Source organism: Anomaloglossus baeobatrachus, chromosome 5 (assembly GCF_048569485.1).
Source record: "Anomaloglossus baeobatrachus isolate aAnoBae1 chromosome 5, aAnoBae1.hap1, whole genome shotgun sequence".
NCBI classification, from domain to species: domain Eukaryota; kingdom Metazoa; phylum Chordata; class Amphibia; order Anura; family Aromobatidae; genus Anomaloglossus; species Anomaloglossus baeobatrachus.
In genome coordinates this window covers 10,481,318-10,495,683 of record NC_134357.1, presented here as the reverse complement: position 1 = coordinate 10,495,683, position 14,366 = coordinate 10,481,318, and the positions used below count along the sequence as shown (strand labels likewise).

The 14,366-nt window shown below is 46.1% G+C and overlaps 1 protein-coding gene across 2 annotated transcripts in view; it reads left to right on the top strand.

Annotated features, from left to right (window-relative positions):
* Positions 1 to 12,472: 12,472 nt before the first annotated feature.
* Positions 12,473 to 14,366, top strand: part of LOC142313198 (EF-hand calcium-binding domain-containing protein 6-like) — a 78,528-nt gene continuing 76,634 nt past the window's right edge. For both annotated transcript variants that reach the window (XM_075352181.1, XM_075352180.1), the window contains exon 1: positions 12,473 to 12,762. In XM_075352181.1, the coding sequence (XP_075208296.1) occupies positions 12,495 to 12,762 (268 nt within the window). In that variant the 5' untranslated portion in view covers positions 12,473 to 12,494. The remainder of the gene's footprint in view (positions 12,763 to 14,366) is intronic.

Here is a 14,366-nt window from a genome sequence, read left to right as displayed (position 1 = left end):
CAGCGCTAAGCAGTGTGCGCGGCTCCCTGCTCTCTGCACTGTGACATGTAGCTGCAGTACACATCGGGTTAATTAACCCGATGTGTACTGTACCTAGGAGAGCAAGGAGCCAGCGCTAAGCGCGGCTCCCTGCTCTCTGCACATGTAGCGTCGTTATAATCGCTGCTGCGTCGCTGTGTTTGACAGCTAAGCAGCGATCATAACAGAGACTTACAAGGTCGCTGTTACGTCACCGAAAATGGTGACGTAACAGCGACGTCGTTGTCGCTGTCGCTTAGTGTGAACCCAGCTTTACCTTGCAGGGGCGAAACTAAGTGGCTACCTGCTGTTCTGGTCATTAGGTCTCTGATAGTGAGGATAGGTTTGAGCCATTAGAGTAGTCACCAGGTACTACTCCAGGGCAGTCCCTGGACCTGCAGCAGCTGACCAAAGCGAGGTACGAATGCAAAATACAGAGGGCAAAGACAGAGAGGAGGTCCAATGATGGGGCAAGCAGCACAGGTTCAATGTTCGAAGCCGGGGTCAGGAGCGGAGAGGTCAAATAAACGGATAAGCTAGCCGGGTCGGTAAGAGGAGAGACTAAACGATAAAGCACCCAGGCAGGGACTAGGAGCAGACTGATTAGAACCTAAGCCCAGGCAAGATGTGGAGAAAGGCGCTGCCTAATATATCCACTACTGGCAGAGGACACGCCAGAGAAGCAACACTCGCAGGAGACAGGTGATAAAACTCCGGCAGAGTCTGGTCATGCCATAGCCGGGTGGAGACTCTAGCACCAGGAGGATGTAGCAGAGCTGGAAGTATTGCAAGGGGCAGCTCAGGAGACGATCAGACACTGGGAGTAATTGTCCAGTTACTTTGAGCCCCTGAAATGAGGAGACTTTGTAGAAAAATGACTGCAATTCCTAAATGATTCAAAGGATATTTTGTTAAACCTGAAAGTCTCAACTCCAATTGTATCTCAATTGTTTCATTTCACATAAAAAATAGAGAGCTGCAGAGCTGAAATCATGAAGATTCAGTCACCAGCTAAATAGTTCAGGGCCTAACTGTGTAAGGCTCCTTTCACATTGAGTTTTGCCTTACGTACACAGGTCCCGTCGGGGCATCCGTCCGAACTGCCCCTCCCCCACCCTGCAAAGCGTGTTTCGGACGCATGCGCCGGCAGGGCCATTGCCTGTAATGGAGCACACTACGTTAGCGTGTGCTCTGTTTTGTACCATTTTTGCACATATCCGTTTTCTGCAGACGGCTACGTTCGGGTGTCCGTCTGCAGAAAACATATACAGTATGTGCAAAAATGGTACAAAAAAGAGCACACGCTAAGTTAGTGTGCTCCATTACAGGCAATGGCCCTGCCGGCGCATGCGTCCAAAACACGCTTTGCAGGGGGGGGAGGGGGCGGTTCGGACGGATCTGTGAACGTAAGGCAAAACGCAATGTGAAAGGAGCCTAATTTTTGAGTACAAACTTAAAGTGGATGGAGTCTTCTGCTAAAAGTAATTGCAGACTTCCCTGCTTATTCAGGGTCCGCACACTGTGCTGGTGTCTGGCATTATAGAGTCTTATCTTATACAGGGTACAGAGCTGCTTACTGACTGTCTCCAATAACAACCAGCAGAACTGTAAAGTGCAGCTCAATTATAAGCCAATATGGACTTAAAAAGTCCCCACTCCCATTACAAGGTCTACTGCGCCCCCCCTTCTTGTGACATCAGGAAAGAATGAACCTGCCGCCTCTGTCCAGGAATCTCCAGAGTTCTCCACCCTCAATTCTAGAACAAGTCAGATAATGAATGTGATCTGTACCGGAATAATCATCAGATACGGTAATTGCTGACATTTATGGCTACTGATCAGCACTCACCTGATCCTCCTCCAATACTTGTAATCTGGTATATTCACGCTTTCACTTTACTCTAAAACCCGCTTTACACGCTGCAATGTATCTTACAATGTGTCGGTGGGGTCACGTCGTAAGTGACGCACATCCGGCATCGTAAGGTACATTGCAGTGTGTGACAGGTACGTGCGATTGCGATTGAACATTAAAACGTTCATTGCATACACGTCGTACCTGTCTCTAGAATTGAACGTGTGGTTGTTCAATGTTCCCGTGGTAGCGCACATCGCAGTGTGTGACACCCTGGGAACATTGAACAGAACTTACCTGCCTCCCACGGCTGCCGCCGATAATGCGGAAGGAAGGAGGTGGGCGGGATGTTTAGGTCCTGCTCAACTCCGCCCCTCCGCTTCTATTGACCGCTGCCGCGTGACGTCGCTGTGATGCCGAGCGTCCCTCCCACTCCAGGAAGTGGACGTTCGTCGCCCACAGCGAGGTCGTATGGACAGGTAAGTACGTGTGACGGGGGTTAATCGTGTGTGCGGCACGTTCAACAAATTGAACGTGCCGCACATACGATGGGGGCGTTGCAAATCGCATACGCTATCGTATGCGAAATTGCAACGTGTAAAGCAGGCTTTAGAACCAAAATGAACATTTGTGGGGGGGGGGAGTTTAAGTGAAATCTCTTTCTTGTTTTTTTGGCATTCATTACCTACCTTAGCGCCAAATTTTTCCTAATAGAACATTTAAGAACGTTGGGTAAACTCAAAGATACTTCTTTTTTGGCACCTATGTTCCTTCTTCCTCCCTTGTTTTATATACAGTTAGGTCCAGAAATATTTGGACAGTGACACAAGTTTTGTTATTTTAGCTGTTTACAAAAACATGTTTAGAAATACAATTATATATATAATATGGGCTGAATGTGCACACTCCCAGCTGCAATATGAGAGTTTTCACATCCAAATTGGAGAAAGGGTTTAGGAATCATAGCTCTGTAATGCATAGCCTCCTCTTTTTCAAGGGACCAAAAGTAATTGGACAAGGGACTCTAAGGGCTGCAATTAACTCTGAAGGCGTCTCCCTCGTTAACCTGTAATCAATGAAGTAGTTAAAAGGTCTGGGGTTAATTACAGGTGTGTGGTTTTGCATTTGGAAGCTGTTGCTGTGACCAGACAACATGCGGTCTAAGGAACTCTCAATTGAGGTGAAGCAGAACATCCTGAGGCTGAAAAAAAAGAAAAAATCCATCAGAGAGATAGCAGACATGCTTGGAGTAGCAAAATCAACAGTCAGGTACATTCTGAGAAAAAAGGAATTGACTGGTGAGCTTGGGAACTCAAAAAGGCCTGGGCGTCCACGGATGACAACAGTGGTGGATGATCGCCGCATACTTTCTTTGGTGAAGAAGAACCCGTTCACAACATCAACTGAAGTCCAGAACACTCTCAGTGAAGTAGGTGTATCTGTCTCTAAGTCAACAGTAAAGAGAAGACTCCATGAAAGTAAATACAAAGGGTTCACATCTAGATGCAAACCATTCATCAATTCCAAAAATAGACAGGCCAGAGTTACATTTGCTGAAAAACACCTCATGAAGCCAGCTCAGTTCTGGAAAAGTATTCTATGGACAGATGAGACAAAGATCAACCTGTACCAGAATGATGGGAAGAAAAAAGTTTGGAGAAGAAAGGGAACGGCACATGATCCAAGGCACACCACATCCTCTGTAAAACATGGTGGAGGCAACGTGATGGCATGGGCATGCATGGCTTTCAATGGCACTGGGTCACTTGTGTTTATTGATGACGTAACAGCAGACAAGAGTAGCCGGATGAATTCTGTAGTGTAGCGGGATATACTTTCAGCCCAGATTCAGCCAAATGCCGCAAAGTTGATCGGACGGCGCTTCATAGTACAGATGGACAATGACCCCAAGCATACAGCCAAAGCTACCCAGGAGTTCATGAGTGCAAAAAAGTGGAACATTCTGCAATGGCCAAGTCAATCACCAGATCTTAACCCAATTGAGCATGCATTTCACTTGCTCAAATCCAGACTTAAGACGGAAAGACCCACAAACAAGCAAGACCTGAAGGCTGTGGCTGTGAAGGCCTGGCAAAGCATTAAGAAGGAGGAAACCCAGCGTTTGGTGATGTCCATGGGTTCCAGACTTAAGGCAGTGATTGCCTCCAAAGGATTCGCAACAAAATATTGAAAATAAAAATATTTTGTTTGGGTTTGGTTTATTTGTCCAATTACTTTTGACCTCCTAAAATGTGGAGTGTTTGTAAAGAAATGTGACAATTCCTACAATTTCTATCAGATATTTTTGTTCAAACCTTCAAATTAAACGTTACAATCTGCACTTGAATTCTGTTGTAGAGGTTTCATTTCAAATCCAATGTGGTGACATGCAGAGCCCAACTCGCGAAAATTGTGTCACTGGCCAAAGATTTCTGGACCTAACTGTATATATACATACACAGTGCTGGCCAAAAGTATTGGCACCCCTGCAGTTCTGTCAGATAATACTCAGCTTCTTCCTGAAAATGATTGCAATCACAAATTCTTTGTTGTTATTATTATCTTCATTTATTTTGCTTGCAATGAAAAAACACAAAAGAGAATGAAACAAAAATCAAATATACTAAATATATGCAACTCGTTTTGTACCGTCACCCCTCTCAGGGCCGTACTGCTGGGCCTCCTGTTCCAGGACCCATCTTCAGTTGATCACTTTCCTTTGGTCAGTTTTCTCTTTTTTTCCGGATCATGCTATCCACTCTTCCGTTTCCTCTCATATCAGGCGATGTGCAATACAGGGTAATATTGTGGTACCGTGTTAGCCAGAAAAATCAAATCAGGGACATCCACATCATGTAGGTCTGCTCACTAGTCAGACCGTAGGTCTGCTTCCACTGAATGCTGGGCCCTTTCTTACCTTCTGAAACTGTCTCTGTCCCTTTACTCTAACCCCTCCCTTTCTGGGATAGTCTCAAACATTAACTCTCCCTACTGTTGATCAGAATACAATCTGTCACTAATAACACGTCACAATACACGTTATACACCATAGCAATTCATGTGTCTTCAAAGGGGAAAGTGGCATTATGTCCATCTTCTTTCATTTTCCCGTTCTTTCATGATGGCCGTCCTCGATCATCCGGAACCTGGAAGATACCAAACAGCTTCCCAAGAGCAATACAGACCTGGTCCTACTTGATTAAGACCCTAGAACCGTGACCATCTGAGTCTCTTATTTTGAACTTGGCTCCACTCCTTCAGATTGACTTGGCTTCTTATGGCAGAGGCCCTCAAGCCAACGTCAAGAACACAGTCCATTGTTCCCCCATCAGTGCTTAGGACAGGGGCACAGTTCTTTCACTCACTGTTGTCCATGAGACAGGCACACAGTGCCTTAGGTGTAACGTCCATCCTGGATTGGGCCCAGTCCTTAGCGGAAGGAGTACAACCCTCTCGCGGCTTCAATCCAGTAGGGGAATGTTCAATGAGTGCCGCAAAACTGGGGAAGTAAACAAGTTCAGACATCCTTGGTTACCACTGTAGGGAGTCCGGGGTCCGACTAAATCATGACCTTCAGGAATCTGGAACTGTCCCGATTATTGGGAGATGCAATGAGCACAACATGGTGTCTCCAGATAAGGCTAGGTTCACATTTCCGTCAATTTGTATCAGTCACAATCCGCGGCTCTGGTAAACAACGGAACCCGTTTGGCAGATTCCGTTGTTCCCATATACTTGTATGAGTGGCGGATTGTGATTGATGATGCTGCGTTGCATCCTCCGCCCGACTGACCGTCATGCGGCAGGAACGCAGCATGTAGCTTTTTTTGAGCAGCGGAATCCTTTTGATTCCGCTGTGCATGCTCTCTCTCGGCAGCCGAACGATCTGCTGATCGGCCGGCTTCTGTGAGCGATCAGCTGTTCACCCGGCGGCCGGCTGCTGTGAGCGATCAGCTGTTCACCCGCCGGCAGACTGCTGTGGGCGATTGGCTGATCACCCGGCGGCTGGCTGCTGTGAGCGATCAGCTGATCACCCGGCGGCCGGCTAATGAGAGCGATCAGCTGTTCACCCGGCGGCCAGCTGCTGTGAGCAATCAGCTGTTCACCCGGTGGCCGGCTGCTGTAAGCAATCAGCTGTTCACCCGGCGGCAGGCTGCTGTGAGCGATCAGCTGATCACTCTCATTAGCCGGCCACCGGGAGATCATCTGTTTGCTCTCAAAAGCCGGCGGCCGGCTAATGAGAGCGATCAGCGATCACTCTCTCTCTCACGTTTTACAACGGAGTCCGACAATGAATGCCAATTCCTGTAATCCGTTGTACAACGCATCAGTCACAAGCGTCAAGCAACGCATGTGACTGTTGAAAAACAATGGAAATGTGAACCTAGCCTACCCGGCATTACCACTTCCTCTGTAAGCACCATTATTTGCCGCCACTGACCACGTCCTAAATTTTCAACAGTCGGCTGATCGAGCAGTAGGCCTCCTCTTGTCATCATGACTTCCCGGTACGCCACCATGTAGCACTGCCTTCCACTCAAACCCCAGCAGATTAATGGCGCTGGCCTTTTCATCGCTCGGCGTCCTACATCACTGCTCCAGCTTTCTCTGGATGGCGTTCTGTTAAGCTCACCATCCTGTTTGGTCAATACTTCCACCCGCTTTCCTCTGGGCAGGCCGCCTTTTCCACTGCGCCTTACTGGGGTCGTACTTGTATCTTCAAGGGTGAAGGTGGCAGTTTGCCCATCTTCTTACGCTTGTATCCTTCCATTCTCTCCTTCTTGCTTCCTTCCTTCCTTCCTCTTTTCCTTCCATTCCTCCTGTCTTCCTCTCACCGCTCTTCCTTCTTGTCTCTTCTGCCAGTCTTTGGAGCAGATCATTAATGCTGGTCATTATATGGTCAGTCTGAATACAGCTGCATTTGGTTCATGTTGGATGGTAAATTTGTTGCTTCATTTTACATTGTGACACTTTTTTGTGAATAACTTTGTGCTTTTTTCATATTTTAGGCCACACCCAATATCATCAAACCTTTTTCTAAGCCACACTTCTTTGTTCATGAGTTGCAAAAAGTGTCTAAACACATCAGAATGGCATAATGTGCAGTTAATAGCTGCACAAAGTTGAGTGACGACCTGCGCGGTGCGATGTGCTGCTGTTACTTGTCACTTGTAGTCCCCCACCTGCACATGGACCCCACATTACCGCTGACGGAAGAATGTAATCTGCAGGAATCCATTCTCGCTCATATTTAGGCCACATTTTAATTACTTCTTTGTGTCGTTCTCGCCGGTTGAGGTTACTGGGGAAACATCTGATGTGAAAGCCCCGTTCCCCTCGCCGCAGTCCCCCGACAGACGCTCAATGCTTTCTACACTGGGACAAAGAAGACAAAGGTTGTTTGTCCAAAATGGCCCAAGAGATTCTCCTCAATCGGCCTCAATCAGGAGAAAGCGATTAACCCCCCGAGGACCAACACAGATTTAATGACAATACAAAACTGGTGCATCTAAGCCTGTCATGTGTGATACTGTCATTTGAGCTGCTGTATCTGAAGTTATGTGTGATAATGTCTGCTCAGCCATGTATCTAATCCTATCATACTGTCTGCTGAGCTGTGTATCTAATCCTCTCCTGTGTGATACTGTGTGCTGAGCTGGGTATCTAATCTTCTCCTGTGTGACACTGTCTGCTGAGCCGTGTATCTAATCCTCTCCTGTGTGACACTGTCTGCTGAGCTATGTATCTGATCCTAGTCTGTGTGATACTGTCTGCTAAGCTGTGTATCTAATCCTCTCCTGTGTGATACTGTCTGCTGAGCTGTGTATCTAATCCTATCCTGTGTGATACTGTCTATTGAGCTGTGTATCTAATCCTCTCCTGTGTGATACTGTCTGCTGAACTGTGTATCTAATCCTCTACTGTGTGATACTGTCTACTGAGCTTTGTATCTAATCCTCTCCTGTGTGATACTATCTGCTGAGCTGTGTATCCAATCCTCTCCTGTGTGATACTATCTGCTGAGCTGTGTATTTAATCCTCTTCTGTGTGATACTGTCTGCTGAGCTGTGTATCTAATCCTATCCTGTGTGATACTGTCTGTTGAGCTGTGTATCTAATAATATCCTGTGTGATACTATCTGCTGAGCCGTGTATCTAATCCTCTCCTGTGTGATACTGTCTGCTGAGCTGTGTATCTAATCCTCTCCTGTGTGATACTGTCTGCTGAGCTGTGTATCTAATCCTCTCCTGTGTGATACTGTCTGCTGAGCTTTGTATCTAATCCTCTCCTGTGTGATACTATCTGCTGAGCTGTGTATCTAATCCTATCCTGTGTGATACGGTCTGCTGAGCTGTGTATCTAATTCTATCCTGTGTGAAACTGTCTGCTGAGCTGTGTATCTAATCCTCTCCTGTGTGATACTGTGTGCTGAGCTGTGTATCTAATCCTATCCAGTGTGACACTGTCTGCTGAGCTGTGTATCTAATCCTATCCAGTGTGCTACTGTCTGCTGAGCTGTGTATCTAATCCTCTCCTGTGTGACACTGTCTGCTGAGCTGTGTATCTAATCCTATCCTGTGTGATACTGTCTGCTGAGCTGTGTATCTAATCCTCTCCTGTGTGATACTGTCTGCTGAGCTGTGTATCTAATCCTCTCCTGTGTGATACTGTCTGCTGAGCTGTGTATCTAATCCTCTCCTGTGTGATACTGTCTGCTGAGCTGTGTATCTAATCCTCTCCTGTGTGATACTATCTGCTGAGCTGTGTATCTAATCTTCTCCTGTGTGATACTATCTGCTGAGCTGTGTATCTAATCCTATCCTGTGTGATACGGTCTGCTGAGCTGTGTATCTAATTCTATCCTGTGTGAAACTGTCTGCTGAGCTGTGTATCTAATCCTCTCCTGTGTGATACTGTCTGCTGAGCTGTGTATCTAATCCTCTCCTGTGTGATACTATCTGCTGAGCTGTGTATCTAATCCTTTCCTGTGTGATACTGTCTGCTGATCTGTGTATCTATCCTCTCCTGTGTGATACTGTCTACTGAGCTGTGTATCTAATCCTCTCCTGTGTGATACTGTCTGCTGAGCTGTGTATCTAATCCTATCCTGTGTGATACTGTCTACTGAGCTGTGTATCTAATCCTCTCCTGTGTGATACTGTCTGCTGAGCTGTGTATCTAATCCTCTCCTGTGTGATACTATCTGCTGAGCTGTGTATCTAATCCTCTCCTGTGTGATACTATCTGCTGAGCTGTGTATCTAATGCTCTCCTGTGTGATACTGTCTGCTGAGCTGTGTATCTATCCTCTCCTGTGTGATACTGTCTGCTGAGCTGTGTATCTAATCCTCTCCTGTGTGATACTATATGCTGAGCTGTGTATCTAATCCTCTCCTGTATGATACTGTCTGCTGAGCTGTGTATCTAATCCTATCCTGTGTGATACTGTCTACTGAGCTGTGTATCTAATCCTCTCCTGTGTGATACTGTCTGCTGAGCTGTGTATCTAATCCTATCCTGTGTGATACTGTCTACTGAGCTGTGTATCTAATCCTCTCCTGTGTGATACTGTCTGCTGAGCTGTGTATCTAATCCTCTCCTGTGTGATACTATCTGCTGAGCTGTGTATCTAATCCTCTCCTGTATGATACTGTCTGCTGAGCTGTGTATCTAATCCTATCCTGTGTGATACTGTCTACTGAGCTGTGTATCTAATCCTCTCCTGTGTGATACTGTCTGCTGAGCTGTGTATCTAATCCTCTCCTGTGTGATACTATCTGCTGAGCTGTGTATCTAATCCTCTCCTGTGTGATACTGTCTACTGAGCTGTGTATCTAATCCTCTCCTGTGTGATACTGTCTGCTGAGCTGTGTATCTAATCCTCTCCTGTGTGATACTATCTGCTGAGCTGTGTATCTAATCCTCTCCTGTGTGATACTATCTGCTGAGCTGTGTATCTAATGCTCTCCTGTGTGATACTGTCTGCTGAGCTGTGTATCTATCCTCTCCTGTGTGATACTGTCTACTGAGCTGTGTATCTAATCCTCTCCTGTATGATACTGTCTGCTGAGCTGTGTATCTAATCCTATCCTGTGTGATACTGTCTACTGAGCTGTGTATCTAATCCTCTCCTTTGTGATACTGTCTGCTGAGCTGTGTATCTAATCCTCTCCTGTGTGATACTATCTGCTGAGCTGTGTATCTAATCCTCTCCTGTATGATACTGTCTGCTGAGCTGTGTATCTAATCCTATCCTGTGTGATACTGTCTACTGAGCTGTGTATCTAATCCTCTCCTGTGTGATACTGTCTGCTGAGCTGTGTATCTAATCCTCTCCTGTGTGATACTATCTGCTGAGCTGTGTATCTAATCCTCTCCTGTGTGATACTATCTGCTGAGTCGTCTCATCCTCTTGTGTGATACTGTCTACTGAGCTGTGTATCTAATCCTCTCCTGTGTGATACTGTCTGCTGAGCTGTGTATCTAATCCTCTCCTGTGTGATACTATCTGCTGAGCTGTGTATCTAATCCTCTCCTGTGTGATACTATCTGCTGAGCTGTGTATCTAATGCTCTCCTGTGTGATACTGTCTGCTGAGCTGTGTATCTATCCTCTCCTGTGTGATACTGTCTACTGAGCTGTGTATCTAATCCTCTCCTGTATGATACTGTCTGCTGAGCTGTGTATCTAATCCTATCCTGTGTGATACTGTCTACTGAGCTGTGTATCTAATCCTCTCCTTTGTGATACTGTCTGCTGAGCTGTGTATCTAATCCTCTCCTGTGTGATACTATCTGCTGAGCTGTGTATCTAATCCTATCCTGTGTGATACTGTCTGCTGAGCTGTGTATCTAATCCTCTCCTGTGTGATACTGTCTGCTGAGCTGTGTATCTAATCCTCTCCTGTGTGATACTGTCTGCTGAGCTGTGTATCTAATCCTCTCCTGTGTGATACTGTCTGCTGAGCTGTGTATCTAATCCTCTCCTGTGTGATACTATCTGCTGAGCTGTGTATCTAATCTTCTCCTGTGTGATACTGTCTGCTGAGCTGTGTATCTAATCCTCTCCTGTGTGATACTATCTGCTGAGCTGTGTATCTAATCCTTTCCTGTGTGATACTGTCTGCTGAGCTGTGTATCTATCCTCTCCTGTGTGATACTGTCTACTGAGCTGTGTATCTAATCCTCTCCTGTGTGATACTGTCTGCTGAGCTGTGTATCTAATCCTATCCTGTGTGATACTGTCTACTGAGCTGTGTATCTAATCCTCTCCTGTGTGATACTGTCTGCTGAGCTGTGTATCTAATCCTCTCCTGTGTGATACTATCTGCTGAGCTGTGTATCTAATCCTCTCCTGTGTGATACTATCTGCTGAGCTGTGTATCTAATGCTCTCCTGTGTGATACTGTCTGCTGAGCTGTGTATCTATCCTCTCCTGTGTGATACTGTCTGCTGAGCTGTGTATCTAATCCTCTCCTGTGTGATACTATCTGCTGAGCTGTGTATCTAATCCTCTCCTGTATGATACTGTCTGCTGAGCTGTGTATCTAATCCTATCCTGTGTGATACTGTCTACTGAGCTGTGTATCTAATCCTCTCCTGTGTGATACTGTCTGCTGAGCTGTGTATCTAATCCTATCCTGTGTGATACTGTCTACTGAGCTGTGTATCTAATCCTCTCCTGTGTGATACTGTCTGCTGAGCTGTGTATCTAATCCTCTCCTGTGTGATACTATCTGCTGAGCTGTGTATCTAATCCTCTCCTGTATGATACTGTCTGCTGAGCTGTGTATCTAATCCTATCCTGTGTGATACTGTCTACTGAGCTGTGTATCTAATCCTCTCCTGTGTGATACTGTCTGCTGAGCTGTGTATCTAATCCTCTCCTGTGTGATACTATCTGCTGAGCTGTGTATCTAATCCTCTCCTGTGTGATACTGTCTACTGAGCTGTGTATCTAATCCTCTCCTGTGTGATACTGTCTGCTGAGCTGTGTATCTAATCCTCTCCTGTGTGATACTATCTGCTGAGCTGTGTATCTAATCCTCTCCTGTGTGATACTATCTGCTGAGCTGTGTATCTAATGCTCTCCTGTGTGATACTGTCTGCTGAGCTGTGTATCTATCCTCTCCTGTGTGATACTGTCTACTGAGCTGTGTATCTAATCCTCTCCTGTATGATACTGTCTGCTGAGCTGTGTATCTAATCCTATCCTGTGTGATACTGTCTACTGAGCTGTGTATCTAATCCTCTCCTTTGTGATACTGTCTGCTGAGCTGTGTATCTAATCCTCTCCTGTGTGATACTATCTGCTGAGCTGTGTATCTAATCCTCTCCTGTATGATACTGTCTGCTGAGCTGTGTATCTAATCCTATCCTGTGTGATACTGTCTACTGAGCTGTGTATCTAATCCTCTCCTGTGTGATACTGTCTGCTGAGCTGTGTATCTAATCCTCTCCTGTGTGATACTATCTGCTGAGCTGTGTATCTAATCCTCTCCTGTGTGATACTATCTGCTGAGTCGTCTCATCCTCTTGTGTGATACTTTGTATGTGTGGCTTGCAGTGTGGCCAGCAGACATTGCTGTGTGTATGGTGGAGGATACATTTTCAGCGTCTCCATGGTGACCATTGTCTCCTGTTTCCAGAGATACTTTGTTGTTGGTTCTGGAGGTTCCTGCTCTTGTGTCCGGTCAGTGCGGATCACACTGCGCTCATTCATGGCCCAGTCCAGGCTGCCAGGGACTCCGCGCCCCGTCCTGCGCCCCTCAGTACGAGGATTCTCCAGATCTGAGGGGCGGGGGGACTCCGACCTGCAAAGAAATCTCAAGACCCTCCGGACCGAGCAGCCGGACGACTGGAGGCAGCTGGAGCAGTGGGTCCATACTGGTAAAGCAGGATCATAACCACCATCATGTATATGTGGCACAATAGTAACTTCACCAATGTCAAGATCTCTGTTTACTGTCAGGAAATGGAAACATTCAGAGTCTGAAAACAAAAACAAACTAAAGCTGAATTCACACACGGCATTGCAAGCTAAAGTCTCATGTGTCTTCAAGACCTAATGCAGTTCACAGCTGAGGGTTTGTTACAATTGTATCCAGTCTATAAAATCCTCTGTGAGGTTTCTGCACAAACCGGTCTCCTGCCCCGATCGTTACAATGTATCAGTCTGGAGTCCAGAATGTATCACACTGAGATGGTCTCGACTGGATAAATTGTAACAGACCCTCAGCTGTGAGCAGCATAGATCTGTACTGGTTTTCAGCCTCTGAACCTGGAGATGTATTCTAATAAAGCAAAGATCCTGAAAATGGAGAGAATATGAAAAAAAAACTATAGCAGAAAGATAGGATCCAGGGAAAAGTGATCCACTGTGTAACAAGGGGCAAGGGGAAGAGCCTGGTACACGGATTCAGGGGTCACAGGGGCAGAGCCTGGCACACGGATTCAGGGGTCACAGGGGCAGAGCCTGGCATGTGGATTCAGGGGTCACAGGGGGTAAGGCCTCCCTCTGCACAACACACAGTGTGATGCGGCATTGAGTGGAGCAAACTATCCCTAAAATCTGGGCTTCAGATTTACTGAGATGCTTCTTGAGTTTTAGTGAATTTAGTATAATTTTTGGAGATCTAAAAGATCTGGACACTTTCGTGGACATTTTTTTCCCTAAATGTCTGCATCTCTATTGAATGTCATTAAAAATATTGCACCTCTTCGCTTTCACAGGTTTTTTGCTCTTTCATTGCTGGCTGCAGAATGAGTTAAGAAAGGATCTATCAGTGAGCTCTTTCTGACGGAGAGTTTGTAACTTTTTAAGGCTTCATACCCATTAATCGGTGCTCTCCATTGAGCACTACATTGGAGTTTCTGTCAAAATACTGCACCTCTGACAGGAACCCCAGCATCGTCCCCATGGAGCCAGTCACTTGAATGAAGCCAGCATAGTCATTGTTTGGCCTCCATCTTGACAGCATTGATTTAGTTCCAACATGCAGGAAACATATCACATTTTGTGCATGTGACTTTCTCCGCCTCATTTAAGTGACTATCTGTCGCGGTTCCATTGGAATACAGCTTTTTCAGGATTCTGATAAAAGAAAACAAATGTAGTGCTTGGCAGAGAGCGTTGTACAAGTGTGAGCCCCACCTTATCTGTCTCATTCTAACCTTCTCTATGCATTAGGCGTAGTTCACACGTCCAGTAATCGTCCCTTAGAATGGATCCAGCAAACACAATTTTTTTGTCCTTTTTGAAAAAATTGATTTTTGCCAGATCTGTCTTTTTTAACACTGGAGTCTATGGAGAACGGATCTGTTAGGCTACTTTCACACATCCGGTTTGAGCCGTGCGGCTCAATCCGGCTGTGAAACCTATGCAACGGATGCGGTGAAAACACCGCATCCTTTGCATAAGTTTTTCACATGCGGCCCGTCCGGTTTTTGCCGCTTGCGGCATGCTACTGAGCATGCGCAGTGGCAAAAACCGC